The sequence below is a fragment of the Micropterus dolomieu genome, linkage group LG06, assembly GCF_021292245.1.
Source record: "Micropterus dolomieu isolate WLL.071019.BEF.003 ecotype Adirondacks linkage group LG06, ASM2129224v1, whole genome shotgun sequence".
In the NCBI taxonomy this organism is placed as follows: domain Eukaryota; kingdom Metazoa; phylum Chordata; class Actinopteri; order Centrarchiformes; family Centrarchidae; genus Micropterus; species Micropterus dolomieu.
In genome coordinates this window covers 15,809,329-15,826,962 of record NC_060155.1, presented here as the reverse complement: position 1 = coordinate 15,826,962, position 17,634 = coordinate 15,809,329, and the positions used below count along the sequence as shown (strand labels likewise).

The 17,634-nt window shown below is 44.0% G+C and overlaps 1 protein-coding gene across 1 annotated transcript in view; it reads right to left on the bottom strand.

The window, feature by feature from the left end:
* The window catches only part of ptch2 (patched 2), a 29,394-nt gene that overhangs the window by 11,106 nt on the left and 654 nt on the right, over positions 1-17,634 (bottom strand). The window contains exons 2-13 of the mRNA XM_046052221.1: positions 15,946-16,138; positions 6,960-7,149; positions 6,792-6,861; positions 6,602-6,693; positions 4,159-4,267; positions 3,957-4,043; positions 3,696-3,817; positions 2,566-2,713; positions 1,353-1,484; positions 1,089-1,244; positions 863-955; positions 635-760 (exon numbers count right to left, since the gene is read on the bottom strand). Coding sequence (XP_045908177.1) covers positions 635-760; positions 863-955; positions 1,089-1,244; positions 1,353-1,484; positions 2,566-2,713; positions 3,696-3,817; positions 3,957-4,043; positions 4,159-4,267; positions 6,602-6,693; positions 6,792-6,861; positions 6,960-7,149; positions 15,946-16,138 — 1,518 coding nt within the window. The remainder of the gene's footprint in view (positions 1-634; positions 761-862; positions 956-1,088; positions 1,245-1,352; positions 1,485-2,565; positions 2,714-3,695; positions 3,818-3,956; positions 4,044-4,158; positions 4,268-6,601; positions 6,694-6,791; positions 6,862-6,959; positions 7,150-15,945; positions 16,139-17,634) is intronic.

The window sequence follows — 17,634 nt, the reverse complement described above, 5'->3', positions numbered from 1 at the left end:
GGGGAGAGGGAGAGAGAGACAGAGAAAAGAAAGAAAGGAGTGCCAGAATGAAAGAACTACTAGAAAGACTGAGAGAAAAGAGCAGGGAGGGAATATGTTGCGAGTCTGAGCAAAACCATCACCCCTCACCACCGCCGCTGCTGCCTCCCTACTCACCCCAGCCCCTGAAGCTGACATTCTCACTGGCTGTGGTTTCCAAAGTGTGTACGTCTATGTGTGTGTATCTGTGTGTGTGCTTGTGTGTTTCAGACCACCCACGGTTAGTCACAGATCAGAGCAAACTGCTTTGACGGGCCAGTGATATACTGATCCACTCCTTCCTCCCTCTCTCTCTCCTCTCTCTCTCTGTTCATCACTCTTTTTGCTCTGATTGTTCCACACACATGCACACACGCAAAACACACACACACCAGACACACACGCAAAACACGAAAACACAAAGAAATGCCGGTCCTGTAGGTGCAGCAGCAATAAAAGTGGGAAGAAAGACTTTCCTTGCTCTGAATAAATGTCACCTCTCTTAAGTTATCTCTTTCATTTTCAAAGGCGCCTCAGGCCTCTCTGTGTGCGATTGTGTACATGTGTTCATGACTGTGCGCATGCGCACAAGGGTGCTGGTGTGTGCAAAACATACCTGCAAAGAGAAAGCTCGCAAGGCAGGAATGGGTACGAGAGCGGCCATAAAAAACGCAATCATGTTGTTGATGGAAGTCAGAGCCACACTGGTGCCGGTGCGACGCAAACAGTCTCCTGTCCGCTCCTTTAAAACAAAAACAGTCAGCATTAAGAGGAGAGGAGAGGAGAGGAGAGGAGAGGAGAGGAGAGGAGAGGAGAGGAGAGGAGAGGAGAGTCTTAAAGGTACCTTAAAGGGGATGTTGCTTCCAGCCTCTGTGAAGGAATGAGCCAACAGAAACATGTCATCCACACCAATCCCTAGAGCCAGGAAGGGAAGCACCTGTGGTGGGGAAAGGGTCAGAATGAACATTTGAAGTGAGCGACATCAAAATCTCGGCTTTAAATCAAAGAAAGACCCTCTTTAAAAGTAATTTGTAACTTAGCAAAAGGATGTTGTTTCCTTTGTGTTGTACCTGTGTGGTGGCAGCATTGAAGGATAGGCCAAGCAGGGAGCACAGACCCAGTCCAGCGGCCACCGACAGAGCCACTAACAGCACCCCAGCTAGCCCTACGGCCCCCTGGGACTTGGCACAGTCCCACCTTAGCATGGTCACACAGGCATAGGCCAGCTAGAGAGGAGAAACCCACATTAAATGAGTTATTTTACAGTAAAGTAAAATATTTTTTGTGAACTTACGAGCCATAATCGGTTGATTTAAATCAATCATTAAGCTCACCATGAGAAGGTATCCTCCGGCCACCCTGATGACGCTGACATCAGAGAAAGATTTCATGATGTCATTGAGGGTGGTGGTGGAGAAAGCGTGGATGGACTGGCTGGAGTTGGATGGGATACTCTGGTGGACCACCTAGGGGATAAAGATCAATTAATCTCAATAAAGTCCGGCTAAATACTTCCATCTCTAAAATGTAATTTGCTATTCATAAAAAACACTATAATTTGTATTATTTAGCTCATTACCTACATGATTAACAAATAGATTTAAAAAAGCACTGGGGGTGATAGCTATGTGTACCTTCAAAGGGCTGAACTGCGGAGCAACACACGCTACACTTTTTTTTCACATGAAAACACACTTCCTCTCTCTGACCAATGCTGGCCCGAGCCTCTCCTACGGCCCCATATTTTAGGGCCCTCAAACTGAAAAATCACCCTGTCCCTTTGAAATGCATATGAAAGTATATATGAATGTGTGTCTGTGCATGTGTTTGTGTGTGTGTTTTTTTTGTCTTTCTTTACATGTGCGTGTGTATGTATGACAACTGATGAGTAATGAGCACAGATGCCAGAGGTTGTGAGGTCAAAGGTGAAAGGGATGGGATCACATGGCGACTCTTCCCACTGTGCCATGAATGGACTAATGCTCCCAAAAGCTATTTACCTGTCTGCATTAAGTCATCATTCCCAAATCTCAAATAGATCTGTTCTTGTTCTTTAATGTGTCAGGAAGAGGTTTCGTGTCTCTGTCAGTTTATGTTGTAGTTTGTTACCCCTTCTCCCTTCCTTCATCACATCCTCCCTCCCTCTCTCCTTCCCCTCAACGTGGTGGGTGTCAGCTATCACAGCAACAGCTTGTTCCTATAACTAGGGCTCTGACAGAGAGAGATGGTTGGCCTACCACACACACACACACAAGCATACACACACCTAATGCCCTGGTCTGCCCTGTGATTCGATTTACAAGGGGGCTGAAGACTGATGGAATTCAGACACTGCAGAATAAGTCCCATGCAGTGTGTGTGTGTGTGTGTGTGTGTGTGTGTGTGTGTGTGTGTGTGTATACCAAGGCAAAACAAGAGTGAAAAGGCACAAGGAAATGGCTCTTTCCTTTCCTTTCTCTTCTTCTTGGTGGCTACAATAAAACTATAATCCTGTCCATCTTTATGTGTGCATTTGAATATACAAGAAATATGTGTGTATTTTCGCACCTCCACAAACTTCCTCTGCCAGGACTCGAGGATGGCGGTAGCCTTTTCTTCATTCCAGTTTATGTCATGGATCTCGTAGTCGTCTTTAAAGTGCTCGTACAGCTGCTTAGGACTCATCAACAGGAACATGGTTTGGAGAGCCTCAGCACTGCAAAACACACAAATGTAAGCTCAGGACACATAAGAGATGTCAGGCTTCCCCTGCAAACATGGTTTACTGTGTGTTGAGGTGAGTTGAAACGTCAATTGCATCATCGATCTTACAGCTAGCACATTAAAAATCATCCAGTCAGAATGTTTAGATCTTCTTGGTAACAGGAACATGCCTTTCTGATAATGGCTAAAGGCAAGTGCCGTTCCTTATAGTATTTGTCCGCCTGCCTGCCTGTCTCTCTTCCAATGTAAACAGCTAAAAGCAGGTGTTATCTAGTCTGTCTGTCTGCCGGTCTCTCGGCTGCGATCCCAGATGTCCTCAGGTTTTCTTGGCACAGCCACAGTGTGCAGCAGTGCTGCTGAAAATGTGAAAGAAATGATCATAAATCACATCCGAGAGTAAGTGCTGCTCCTGCAGATGGGACTGGAATCCTCTTTCATTCAAGGCTGTGTTGGGTCTGTGTGGGTCATGATCTGGGCTCTGACCCAGTACTGTCACGACATTTGTTTTGGCCATGCTTTTAAATCCAGCTGAAGTCAATAGGGAAAAGACAACAATCTAGAGAAAGTCTTGTGAATTAGAGTGATTTTTTCCTTCTTCTGTATCTTCTTCTATGATCCCTTACACTACAAATGAGTAACAGGGTAGGGGAGAGAGGATTGGCGCTTTATGTGGCTGTCAATCATCTCTAATTGGCCTCTCCTGGACCTGGGTCACGCAGGAAACCGATCCCTCTCAGTACGAGGCATTCCTAGCATGTGTCTGTTGGGTTATTAGGGGTTACAGAGATTCCACAGTCGCAGTGGTTCACAAGCTGACGGGCTGACAGACTGCCTGCTTGGCTGGCGGTGACCGCACAACCCTCCCTTACTATTACATCTTCTAATAAGAGAACAGCATTAGTATAAGATACTCAGCAAAATCCCCTGAAACGGCCGTGTCTGATCTTTCTTCACATGTCTTAATAAACACACACCTCAGCAGAGTCTCCTGGCTGTTCTTGACCCGCCCCCCCAGGATCAGCTCCTCCTGCCAGTGCATGAACTTCCGGCTAAAACCATGGCAACCACCCTGGAGACGCCCAGCAATGTCAGGACTCTGAATGGACGAGCAGCAGAGGAACAGATGGAAAAACACAGAGAAATATGTTAGGTGTTTTGTAGCTCTGAGCTCTATATTCATCTACCTACAACTTCTCACTGTATGTAAAGTTGTATATTCTTATGTGTGAGCTTACCTCTCCTTGCTCCTTGTTGGGTGCACTGAGGGGGCAGTCAGGGTCTGAAGGGTCCAGACATGGCCTGTTCATGTAGGCATGTCCCACCTAAGGAATCAAACAATGTTATGAAAGTCTCAGCATATTGGCAGGAAAAGTATGCAATTAGATGAGTAACTAATTGTTCATATGAGTAAGTCTTCTGTAAATGTGTATGTCCTACCTGGGCTTTGTCCAACATCTCCTTAAATCCTTCCAATGAAGTGAACTGGCTCAATTCCTCCATCAGTTTGACTGGATCTAGATTCATCCACTGGATATCTGGCATACCCCTGGAGAGCAAAGACACATGTATGATGAACATCAACCCTAACATTTTCAAGAACAACTTGAAGAATAAAATTGTAAATAACTTTTATTACTTTGTGCCTGCAAGGCTACACGGCTTTGCATTCCTGCTAATCTTTGCTGTGAAGAGAAAAACTATAATTCTTTCAGTTCAGTTTAAATCTCTCTCCCTCGATATGCCGTGCTACGCAGGAGGCTAGCTGCAGATACAGGATAAAAAAGCGTTTATTATCCTGTTTCACGCTGCCACAATGCCCCGGGAAAAGGCACGGTGGCTGCCTCCTCACTTCCATTCCTCACTGTCCTGCACTGAGTCATAAAGATTACCCCTGCCTACCCAAACATCTTGATATAAACAGGGAGGAAAGGCGAGAGGTGGGGAGGCTGCATGGGAAGGAAATAGGTGAGGGAAAGGGGGAACTCTCACACTATTTGTTGCATGATGTTCACGGACAAATAGCTAATTCTGAGCTCAACCTGCTTCGCCACCCTTCTTCTCCTTAAGAATAATTCATAATCTGCTCTATTTTATGGTCTATAAATCTACTCTAAACTGAACAGTCTTATATCTAGATATCCTGCTTTGGCCTACCTCACTAGCTTTCTGTACTTTGGAAACCTGTTTTTTTGGGTTTTATTTTTACTGTTTAACATTCAGAAAATGAATCAATCCACTTTAATATTATATTCCTGGTTTAAGTCAGAAATATTTCCTATCCACAGAATGACAGAAACTTTGATCTTAGATGTGACATTTTTTTCTAAAATACAGTCGGAGGGAGCAATATGCAACATGATTGGCATTTCTGCAGTGAGAAAAAAATTGGAAAGAAGACAGTGAGAGAGGGAAATAAAAGAATCCCAAAGTCTCTCCGCTCTGGGCCCAATCTCCCTCCAATGGCTCACGAAGAGAGCTCCTCTTCTATTCCCACATACCAGGGTCCCTTTTGCTTCTGCTCCCAAAGACACACTCCTTTATCAGCTAGTTTTTGCTTGAGTGAACCGGGCCTAGGCCCTTTTGTTTTTTCATAGATTGCTGCTCTTTGTTCTCCGAGGGTTTCTCTCTCTCATCCACTCTTCCTCACTCTCTTCCCCAATCTGCCTCTCTCCCTCTTCCCCTTTCTCTCTCTCTGTATCTCCCTCTTTTTTCTTGTTTTTTGCTTTTAAATCCAGAGCTGAAGTGAAGTGGAAGCTGACTAAGAAGACACAGGCCTCAGTGACCACCACAAGTTCCCACTGGCTCCTGTGAGTAAGTGAGTAAAAAACATTTAATAAATAACAACAGATGCAGAACACTTTGTGTGATTTACAGGAATGCTCGGAAGACATGTGCATCATCAAAGACCCCCTTCTCCTACTCTGTCGCTCTGGTTTCACACAAGACAACTGGGAGATGCTAAGGATGGGAAACTTGTGTTTGTTTCTGTGTGCTGGCTTGTCATGCAGCATAGTGTTGTCTGCTTGAGACAGAAATATAAACAAATAATTTGTTTGGAGTGAAACATCTGCTATGATCTAAACTATCACTTATAAACTAAGCACTCAATTGAAATATCACTTCTGATGACCAAAAAAAAACTCTCTTTCAGTCACTCAATTTCTCAAGAGAACTTTGTCCCAAAAAAGGATAAGAAAAAAACTGAATCCCCAAATGCCCAAATACGCCCAGACTCCACTGTTAACCATCTTGTAGCCTCTCTCTCTCTTTCTCGGGGGACTTGAGTTGAATACTGCCCATTTTATTTGTTGGACAACTTGGGAGCTGGGAGCCGGGGGCATTACCATGAGAATGTCGAGTGTTAGCCGTGAGCTGACAAAGCCGGGCCCCCTCCCTCCTCCGGGGCCCCTGCACTGATGGACACTCACTCGTAAACTGAAAGAATGCTTACCATTGTCTGACCCAAAGGGCTCCCCTGCCACCACCGCCGCCTCCCCGCCCTCCGTTCTACCAACCCACCACCCAGTGGCTGCTGCAGCCATCTCTCCTCTCTCTCTCCATCCCACCCTCGCTCGCTGCATCTCTCCCTCACTTTTTCTCTTTGAATTCAGTGTCAGGACATCCCCCTCCAGTCCCTCTCTGGGCCGTAAAAGAACTCTATTACTGACCGCCGCTGTCAGTCACAGCGCCCACTGACAGACTACTGAATGCCCAACTGTATGTCTCCATCGAGCATGTGTTAAAAGTTGTGGACCCCTCCAATGGCTCTACTCTGCATGAAATGCAAGTCAGATGGAAGCAATGACAGCAAAGGGAGAGCTGAGATGTTCTGTGAAATGTTTTAATATGCAAAAAAAGGGTCTAATATTCCAAGCCTTACGGTAAATAGGCGGAGCCTCCTTGTAGTTTGGCCCCTTCCCAAAAACAGTCCAATGGGGTGATTATCATACAGGGGAATAGCTTGTCAATCATCTGGGATCAGGAAATAAAAAAGAAGCATGATTAAACTGCACAAATTAGGGGAAAGAATTTATATATACGACCAAAAAATATATTTGCTGTGAACTTACCCTTTCAATCATGACATTTTCTATAATAGGGACTCCTGATTTATAGCATATTTTATTGAGATCCCACGATCTACAAGAGAGAAAAAAATTTTAATTTAGAACTCTAATTGCTGACAGAAGCATAAACACAGGAAAAGTTTTCACTTTACATATATGTGGTTCACTTACTTGCCAAACAGTGACACCTGGACCTTGCTGGCAGACAGGGCCGCTTCCATGTGAACCAGCAAAGCCTCCTGGGTAAGAATATTGGTGCCCTCTTCTTTGGGGGTCTGGATAAGCATCTGTGAGGTAAATACTGACTCCTCTCCCTGCTTCTCCTTGGTGTAGCGAAGTTCCGTGCTTACCCGACTACCAGCTGGAAAACAAAGAAAAAAGGATTAATGAATACTGAATTCTTGATATAGATAGATAGATAGATAGATAGATAGATAGATAGATAGATAGATAGATAGATAGATAGATAGATAGATATTCAAATTTAATGCACATACACACACACATTTGTATCATATAACAAAGTGTGTTGCATGGGTATATGCACACACACTTGCACAAAAACACACACATATATCGACCAACGCCCTTGGCCTTCGCCAGTGTTGGTTTTGAAGGCACTTCACACAAGCCAGCGTCTGGCCAAGAGAAATGAGTAATACAGCTTCTCATTGGCTCCTTCTGTGAAACAGATGTGCCCTGTTAGTTAGGAAAACCAGCCTTCTGATGCCCCACTCTGCTGGGGCAGCAGAAATCCACAAAGACATTCTAAATACATGAGAAAAGATCACGATGAGTAATTAACTTGTCAGTCTTGATCTTTATACACTCTACTCCGAAGGCACTGGAGTAAGGCCCTGAAGAAGAGAAGAGCTGGATGAAGGGGAACAGCGAGAAACAGTGTGATGTACGGCACACCAAAGTTGGGAAGAGAAGATATCAAAGAACTTGGAGATACAAGTTGATAAAGAAAGGTAAATAGATTCATAGAGGGATAAACATGGATGTTAGTGGTGGTGATGAACAAAAAAGAGATAGAAAGAGGATGAGAAAGACAGAGAGCGAGAGAGAGAGAGAGAGAGAGAGAGAGAGAGAGCACTATGTTGTGCTGTGCGGTAGACTCCAGCCCCCTAATTACAGGAGGTTGCCCTGAAAAGAGTTTGCCAGCCGGGGGGATCTGTGCCTGTGCCAAGTGGACATGAAACATGCCGCGCTGGATCACAGAGGGCCCTTCTGCCCCTCTTGCTGTCCCACTACATGACAACCCCAGAGAGAGAAAGAGAGGGAGGGAAGGGGAGAGGGAGGGGAGGTGGGTTCGGAAACAAGGGCTACCTCCTTAATTCTAACTCTCATCACTCTTTTACTCACTTTCCCTATGCTGCACTCAATCCTGGCTGCATCTATTTCACTCATACTCTTAACACAGCTCCTGCCTCTGTCTTTCTCTCCGTCTGTCTTCCTCTTTTTTTCTTTCTCTCTTTCTCTTTTTCCCTCACGCTCCCTGCACCTCCCCCAGCCTGGAGGCTCCTATAATTGATGTAGAGAAAGAAAAAACTATTCAGCCTACGCCGCGAAAGTGTGAGATCAGGTTAGAATTCTGGGGCTTGGAGACACAGTCCAATATTTCTAGGCTTCGCTTTTAAGGCTTTAATTACCTGCACAGGGGCTTGAGAATATAAGGTCAATTTGTTTATTTGCAGTCACGGGTGTCTGACATCCCAAAAAGAAAAAGAAAAACTCAAAATGGCACATGTTCTTGTTGAATAGGCTTTTAGACATCTGATCCTACAAAATGTTTAAAGTCAAGAGGCTTTTAATAAAGCTTTTATTGCCACAAAGCAGCCACAAAAACAATAACGAATTTCCTCAAGCCTCTTAAAAATTAAGTAATTTTTAACAAAAAGAGTACTGGTTCTTTGAATTTATTGGACACACAGATTTCCAATCAAAAAAGGCTACTACAAAATGGAACCCTTTCCGTTCGTGGACCTCTTTGACATCTGTTAAACCTTTTTTGACATTTCGTATGTTAACCTCTGCAGTGTGGGGTTTTGATCCCAACAGGAACTGGGTGGCTCGGAGAGACTCTGGCTCTGTAATTACAGGCCTCCTGAAGTAAATTATAGCTATTTGTGTCTCGTTCCTCCCATCTGGACCACCCAGGCAGCCAGTTCTCTCTCTTCTCTCCCTCTCTCTCGCTCTCTCTCTCTTTCTCGCCTTCTCTCCTCAATCCCTGGTCTGGCCCCAACCACCCAACTCTGAGCTTCGCAACTACTCTGCTCACTTCAGCTCTGCTCAGTTCACCACTAACTCCAGAAGAAACCTTGTCCTTTCTTTTCATATCTCTTTCTTTCTATCCCCTGGTTTCTCTTCTCCTTTTCCTCTCTTTTTCTAATTTTCTGTTCTTTTTTCTTTTTCAATCCCCCCTACCCTCTCCCTGCTCTCAGCCTGCACACCACACTGCCTTAAAGAGACAGTTCCCGGAAATCTTCCCACCCTGGGAAGAAATTGCCTTTGAGTGTGGAAGTCAGGGGTTTAGTGGCTGGTAATTTTATTACATGAGTAATTTTTTACATGAAATATTAGTCTGTGTTTAGCAACATGATCCAAAATGGGGCAAAAAATAAATTATCACAAATGATCACATCTCCTTCTAAATCTCATCCATAGTTCTTTAATTGGATGTTTTTGAGAAACTCGACCATCATCTTACAAATTTTAGCAAACAACTCGACTCTGTCGTGTGCAACATGTGAATTAATTTAGTAGTTTCACCACTAAAAGCACTTTCACAACAGTTACGACACTGGGAAAGTGAAAAGCAAATGCAAAATGTCGTAACAAGCCCTGACATGGTTTCATGGCTGTGGGTGTACAAATATTCAATTCAAGCCATTGAGGCTTTATTGCCAAAGCAAGTGTGAAATAAAAATATAATGTTTGTATGAATGTGTGTGTACATGTGCCTCGGTGTGTGGGTGTGTGCACCAGTGTAAACATTGGACCCTGTCTCCACCAACCTTGGTCATTTCCTCTCTACCTGACTCTTCCATCCCCAAAAGCTGAACACCCAGAATCCCCTAACTAAAAAATATGTGCGGCTTCTCACATCTGGCTTTTAGGATGGAGGCAAGGCCACCTTTAAAGTGTTGTCTTTCTAATGTATTCTATTCTGTTCTGTCTTCATGGTTTACAGGGCTAGTCCCAGTTCCAGGCCATGCTAGGTCAGGGCAGGCCACCTTCAAAGTTCAGTGTGGTAGATTAGCTGGATTAGAGGGCCTCTGAAAGGCCCCACGCTGCTATGGAGGAAGACCCAAGACGAAGAGGGCTGAAAGTGACATTTATGCTTTCTCCTGCTACATAGTGCATTGGAAGTTACCTTTTCCTGATTTACACAGCATGACAGGACACAGGACAAATGAACAGTTTATTTCTATAATGAATCTCCTTCAATAAAAGATAGATTTAAGGGAAAAACAGTTCTACCGAACAATATAAGAGAAAGACAGTAAGCTGCCCCTTGGCTGCCATCTTCTATCCATCATTTACTTTTTCTCTCCACCATTTTTTTCAGTGTTTCAATAGTGTTCCTTTAATTCTTTTCATTTTCATCAAAAGAGCCAAATGAGAAATTCATTATCTTGGCCTGGCACCAGCATCACAAAAAACTCTTGGTCCTTTTGTCACATATGGACCCACCAGAATCAGGACTATGCCCTACTTTGGGTCCTCAGCCCGGCCCTGCCCTATAGCCAGGGCACCGCCTAAAGTAGGCTGCCCCCAGCAGATGGGCCGTTCTTCCATACAATCCTTAAGTACAGCAGCTCCAGACTGAATGTAGACCCTTTTGTCATTCAACCCTTCAATTTCTTTCAGATGTTTCCCAACAAACAGCGGAATAAAATAAAGAGGGGACGTTTTTTTCACAACAAAAGCAAATGGACCAAAACTTTCCCAGCCTGTAAAACAATGCCCGAGTTGGCTGTGGGAGGGTGAAGCTGGGGGCAAGAAAGAGAAGCTGGCACTTTGGTATCTTACCTATAGAAATGCAGTATGCGTGTGTGTGTGTGTGTGTTTTTGTCTTCACATGCACTCTGTATCTGTTCATTAATCGTAAAAGACAAAAAATTCTAATTAACGTGTGAACACAAGAAAACAAAACTAATCGGTTTCAATGTGTTTAAACCCTGCAGCTCCCACCATCATGAAAAAAACAACCACCCTTAGATCACACCTTAAAAACAGTATAAAACAGAGAAAACAACATGAAAAATCAGTTTCACTTACATTCTATTCAGATGTGCCAGTGGTGTTAGCCACCACACATAAATTTCCACCAGGGTTGGCATTTAGGCACTTTCTATTTCCATATGTATAGGCTTGCCTCTGCTAATTATGCTAATCATGGGCAGAGTTGGCCACTGTGAAAAATAGTCACATTAGACACTCCACTGACCGCTAATACTGCTTAATGTGTGGTTGAAACATACATTCATCCCTGCCTGAAAGGCAAAATTTTTCCACGTTGCTGGTCTCATTCAGAAGAGAAATGAATTTACTGAGCCCAAGAACCATTTCTTTTTTCCCTCCCGAGAACCAAGAAAATGTTCTGTCTCTCTCCATCTCCCTCTCCCTTTACTTTTTACACTTTCATGGTGTAAAGACAGAGGCAAATGGTGCAAACTCTAAGGTGACTGGTGCCGCTTTATTTCGTGCAGACCAAAGACAAAAGCTGCTCTTCAGCTAGGAAAGAAAGGGCGCCAAGCTATATTGATCATGTTTTCATTATCCTGTTTTCAGTTGCATTGCAGCCTTTTTCTCAGTATATTGCATTCAGTGTTGCAAAGACTGACAGTCCGGTGCTCTTTCTACAAAAACTTGGCCACCTAAAACAACACTTTCATGTTATCACTGTAAATGTGGCTGTAACTTTGATATCCAGTCCACATGATGAATACTTTTGTTTTACAATTACTTCTTCAAAAACAAAACCCAGGTAGGGTGCGCCCTGTGCGTTTCCTGTAACATGGAAGCAAAAGCAATGTGTCTGTCATATGCACACGTATCTATAGCAGCTCAATCTGTGTTTATTTGTTGGAGGGTGGTCTGTTAAAAAGCGTGTGTGTGTGTGTAGTGGGGGGGCTGCTGAAAAAAGGGATGGAATGAGGGAGACTTGGATTGAAGGATGACGGGAAAAAGGGGGGGGGGGGGGGAAATAAACATTTAGAAGTGACCCAGGTTGACTCTGGTCTTGTTTGTTCTCTCTACCAGTGAGGTCCTGGGCCCTGAGCGCTGGGAGTTTATTTATCTAGCTGGGGCACCACCGCGCACTATTCACCTCCAATAATGCCTCATAGAGCTCCCTTTCTCTGTCTGAACTGGGGCGCTGTGTGCGCTCCGATGAATTATAGCATTTACCTGCTGTGCCGCTCTGAGGTTTGTTTAGAGAAACTGCTCCAAACACCGAAATGCCCACGTGTGCATTCGCTCATTTGCGCAAACTCAGACATGTTTTCTGACATCCAGGTTCTCTTTCTCTCTCTTTTAATAACTCTGTTTTTGGTCTCCTCATGTCTGTAAAAGACCTTGTCTGATTTCATTGCTAGCTGGCTAACTTCTGTCTCTATGCATTCATGCTATGTGGACCGTGTATGGTCTTTACCTCCCCCTTTCCTATCCTCTTTCTACATGGCCTCTTTATGGGACATGTGGTGCGCCTGCTATCTGGATAGGCCATGTCTCACTGCACTCATATTTAGACAGCTTGAGTATGTGTACATGTCTGTCACGCCTCGCCCAAACTCTGCCAAGAAGGATGAGTTTAGTTAATGTCAGCGTAAACACCACCACTTTTACATGGAGGCCATTTCTTTCCTCTCTTTCCCAAACAAGCTTTTTATGTAAAAGGAGAATAATCTGAGCTGAAACGTCTTACCATTTGATATAATACTTAAAACAATTATCCAAACACATTGTGATAAGAAATCCAATTTTAGTATACATTTCAAGCTTTTCAAGTCACTTCTCTCTCATACAAACAAACCCTGTCACAGTCCTTTATGGTGACAGAAACACGCGTGAGACAGCCTCACACTTGATGTTTGTTCAAGTGAGACAGGCAAAAACACAGGCAAAAGAAGTGTCAGCTAGCCATAAACCTTCCACCCTGTTCCTGCCCCAACCCCCCAATATCTCCACTCATCGTCCTTCTCTTCTTCCTGCACCTCTTTTTATGATCCCTCTCTCTTTTCTGCTGGCGGACAATACAGGCTGGGTCACACAGTGCTCACCTCACACCAGTTTTCACACTCTCAAAGGTGGGCAGGCTATCTAAGCATAAAGCATATAGGATGAAAAGTATGTTGACAGTTTGCAAACTTTACAGTGAAATTACAGAACTTGGGGAATTATAGAAATATAATGTAATTCAGCCACTTTTAAGATCCAACATTTAAAATACAGCTTGCTAAACAAGACCTGTCTGAGTAAGTTCAGATATTTTGATGGGTGATGTCTGCAGCAGATTCTCTCAGTGACTGAGCAGTAAGCCACAAATAGTCCTTAATCCCCTTGTCAGACTAAACACCCTGATACTGTGGTTTTTATTCCTACCAACACAGGTGTGAGGACTGAAGGCATGATTAACCCTTTTACTTTCTTGTCCGTGTTCTCCTTGCTAATGCACAGCAATCCTTAGAGCAAACAAAGATGCAGGTACGCATCGTGCGGAAACTAACTTTGCACTTTGCTGACCTCCCTATTCTGTCTTTCTCTGTCTACTCTCTCTAGACAGACACTGCTGTGCTCGGCTTCACAGTGTTTTGGTCTTGTAGGAGGGAGGAAGCAATTAAAAAAGCCCTGGTGGCCTGACTTCACAGAGCAGGCAGACAGACAGGTATAAATATAAACAGACATACACAAAGCACAGGCAGACAGACGGGCATGCTGTCAGGAAATTCGGGGGGGCAGACAGACGGCTAGGCAAGCTGTACACACCAAAGGTGGCAAAAATGACAAGTGTATGTGTTTGTGTATGCGGGGGTGGTGTGGGGGTAGCCTCTAGTATGAATATATGATGGGAAGCATATGCCCCTAACACATTCACACACACACACACACACACAGGCAGCGTTAACACATTTGGTGTCACTTCACAGCTAGTTTATTATGAACAAATTAGGATACAAGTGGGAATGTTTTGTTTATGCTGCAACCTGGAAGAGCTGTTTCATATGATTGCTAGTCAAATAAGAAGGACATAATTTGCTGGTATGCATTAGAAATTACATCTCTTCTAAGTTAAGATATGTACACAAACACAGCCCAATAAAACTTCACAACTAATGCAGAACAATATTTTGAGTCCCTTAATATGAAACCAGCTGTCTTATTAGAGAGCATATCATTCCTCCCTCTTCTGGCTTATGTGCAATGGTGCATGTGTGTGTGTGTGTGTGTGTTTTTCTGTGTTTGTGTGTGTGAGAGAGAAAGACAGACGGAGAACTAACCTCTCCTTGTTACCGAACCACTTTACTCTCCATTGAGGCCCTAGCAGCTTTGTCAATGGGCTATTGGTGGAAACAAGGCAGGCAGAAACTTTAGAAACATGGCCACGGCCTCTTAAAGGCACAGCATTCCTTTTCAGCACCCCGATTCCCCGTTCAACTCTCTCAATCCCACAGCAAAACAACTGGCACACAAACATCTAAACATCTCCTTTAAGAGATGGATCTGCCAATTAGCTCAAGAGGTAATCCTGACGCTTTACACTAACCTGAATGACACCAAAAAAAAGGGAGACTGTGGAAATTCAAACTCTTGTTGCCTGCTTTTGTAGCTGATTCATGCGTTTCAAACCTAATAATTCCAGGGACTGCATTTACAGAGATTGTTTTTTTAATAGTGCCTAATACAGGGACTTATTTAAATTCCTGTGCAAGTGAAGCGCACAGCCTGCAAACACTTCTCTTGACACCAGCAGTGTGTAATTTCTCCAACACCTCCACACGGCTCCTGTGGGAGCTGCCTGTCCCCATCCTCTGGTGACATGGTGGGCTTAAAAAACCCCATAGAGTCTGTTTATATTCACCAACTGCTGTAGCGCTTTTAGAGTGTGCAAAACAGGTGGGTAAACTTCAGCTGCATTCACTTATATTTTTTCTTCTTGTGAGGAGAGGAGGAGGAGGGAGGGAGGAACGGGGTTTTAGGGAGGTGGTGCCTGCTTGCCTGCCTGCCTGCTTGCCTCTTGTTGAATGGAATCCAAGAATAGTTAGGGACCACACAGGGAGCTGAGGGGGGAGGGGTCAGAGCCCTTAAAGATGGCTAACCATTCACACAGTCCATCTGCTGCGGGGATCAGCCCCGGCACTGAAAGCCTGGGGGTTTAAAAGGAATTTGGCCAGTGTGAAAAAATGTGAAAAAATAAAGCTGCCTACACCACAAAAAATGTACAGATAAACCTAAACCTAAAACGCACAGATAGCAGGAGAAAGAGAGCCGTGTCAAATGTAAAGAAGGTTTGTGAGTCAGTGCAGAATCACTACCACAGCCATGCCTTTGGGACAGTGAGTGTCTTCATGATAGAAGAGGGAGAGATAGCATTGCGATGCAGCCGTGTAGATTTCTATGGGTTTCTCAGGTAAAATGTGACTTATTAAACATGAACAGACATGACCGGACAAAACAACACTGAGCTCCCAGAATACAACACAAAGTACATTCCCTTCCACAATGCACAGGAAACAGACATGTGCCCTACTATGCAAAAGGCATGTTAAAACTCTTATGGAGAGATGCTGTTCCTTGTTGCTGCTTTAGTCAGGATTTCAGCCTGACAAGCAGTCAGTCTATCAGTCACACACCTAGTGCTCTCCCTTGGTACTGAGATGACATAAACGTGGTCACCCTGCATTTCCACAGCAGCCAATATTGTCATTCAAACTCCAGTTCATCAAAATGTACAAACTACTCTCAGCTGACATTTCTTAACGAAAAAGTCAGTAAATCCAGCCATGCCCTAAGACTGAACTCACAGAATTATGGCTCCCCTAAAGGATAAGTGATGTTGTATTTGTGTGAGAAACAGTTACTACATTGTTTGTGTTGCTGCTTCACAAGAACATCGCTTAAAAAATCAACAGAGGTATCTTAAACTCACCTTCCACCCATAGCTGTTCGATGTCCGTTTCGATGGCTGCGACTCGGAGTCCCACAGACAGAGCCCCGAATACTAAGAGTCCAATAAAGAGGACCTTCCCACAGTGCCTCTGGATGTGGCAGCCCAGAGAGAACAGGAGGGCCTGGAACCTCGCCCGGATCCACAGAGGAGCTTTCTGACCTACCGCCTTCCCCTGGATTAGGAGCAGGAGGGAGGGCGAGAAAGGGACAGCGTTATTATCACTATGTTACCATACATAAATAATGCATTATTGCACAACTGTCCACAAAGTCCACAACAATCTGTGTGAAGAATTTAGGTCAAACCTAAAGCACAGCTGCAACTCACATCCAAGACACTAGATAACATGAATCTGTATTCAGAGAGAGGTGTAGGCTACTTCTAAGCTTCGTATAGCTTGACAAGTTGGTGCTTACAAGCTAACCACCGATCTGATGCCAGTGCTGTCCTACGCTGATTGTTCTGTTATATTGCAGTTGAAGTCTCATGTGCATCACCTGAACTCAGTTCAGACCCAGGACAGAATCTCCTACGACACCCCGCATTTGAGATGATTTAGGCTAATCTGCGCAGTTGCGGCAATACTTTGTACTCATGTTCAGCTTTTGGGGAAACTAGTTCTTAGTTTAAACTTACAGAGTCCAGAGAATCATATGATAAAAAAAAAGACAAACAATGGGTTAAAAAACACCGTTTTCATCCCTACAGAACAATGACTTACTGAAAGCTATATAGTGAAAATTCTGATCATGGTAAGAATCATTAAGACAATAAATACTGTTTAGTCAAAAGGTTGTCACTCTATGTTAAACACCATATATGAATGCGGTCTTTACTGAGTATACAGTACAAAGTTATCACCATATGCGTCCTGCTGTTGAGAAAAATATTGCCATTTGTGTAAGTAGAGGCCTTGTTCATTAACTTTTTCTTGACAATACTAATACATACTGGCAGAATGAGCTAACCAAGAAAGTTTCAGCTGACATCTAATCTACATTATAGGCCTACAGTTTCCACGCCCTCGTAATTTTTAATATAACTGTTAGATTCTCTACTTTAGGGCGAACCAGTCCCTATGCTACAAATGTCATGCTGCAGAAGACATTGCACTGGTGTTGTGGTTTCTCTCGGCAGTGCTGAAACACGTCCAAGCATCCGGGCGGTCCAAAGATGCTTTGTCAGATCAAACTCAATCAGTGAATTCCTTTACAGGACCCACCACATTTCCAAACAGACCCCGGGCCAGTGCGCTCTCCGCTGCCTGCACAAAGCCAAAAACACGCACAACACGGCTTGGGATATGGGAACAAACTTTCCCTCGCTCACTCACTCCCTCCTGGTGGCTTTAACAACAAGAAATGAATGAGAGTCCAGTGTCCATTCAAAACTTAAACAGCAAAGTTAACATGCTGCCGAATATGAAAACGCTTGTAAAATTGTTGTTGCTTTTATTCCAGGGGTGTCCGAAAATGTCATGCAAGCTCAGATATCTATAAGGTGTTCTCTCAGTAAACACTAAGCATACGGTTTCTGCTGTCTATGTCAACCGCTGATGACAATTTCTACACTCTTTTCGTTATAAACAGTTAAACTGAACACTTGCTTTCGCTGTCGACTCCCTTGGGGAGCCCTGGTGGTCCCCGGACCCCAGTTTGGGAGCTACTG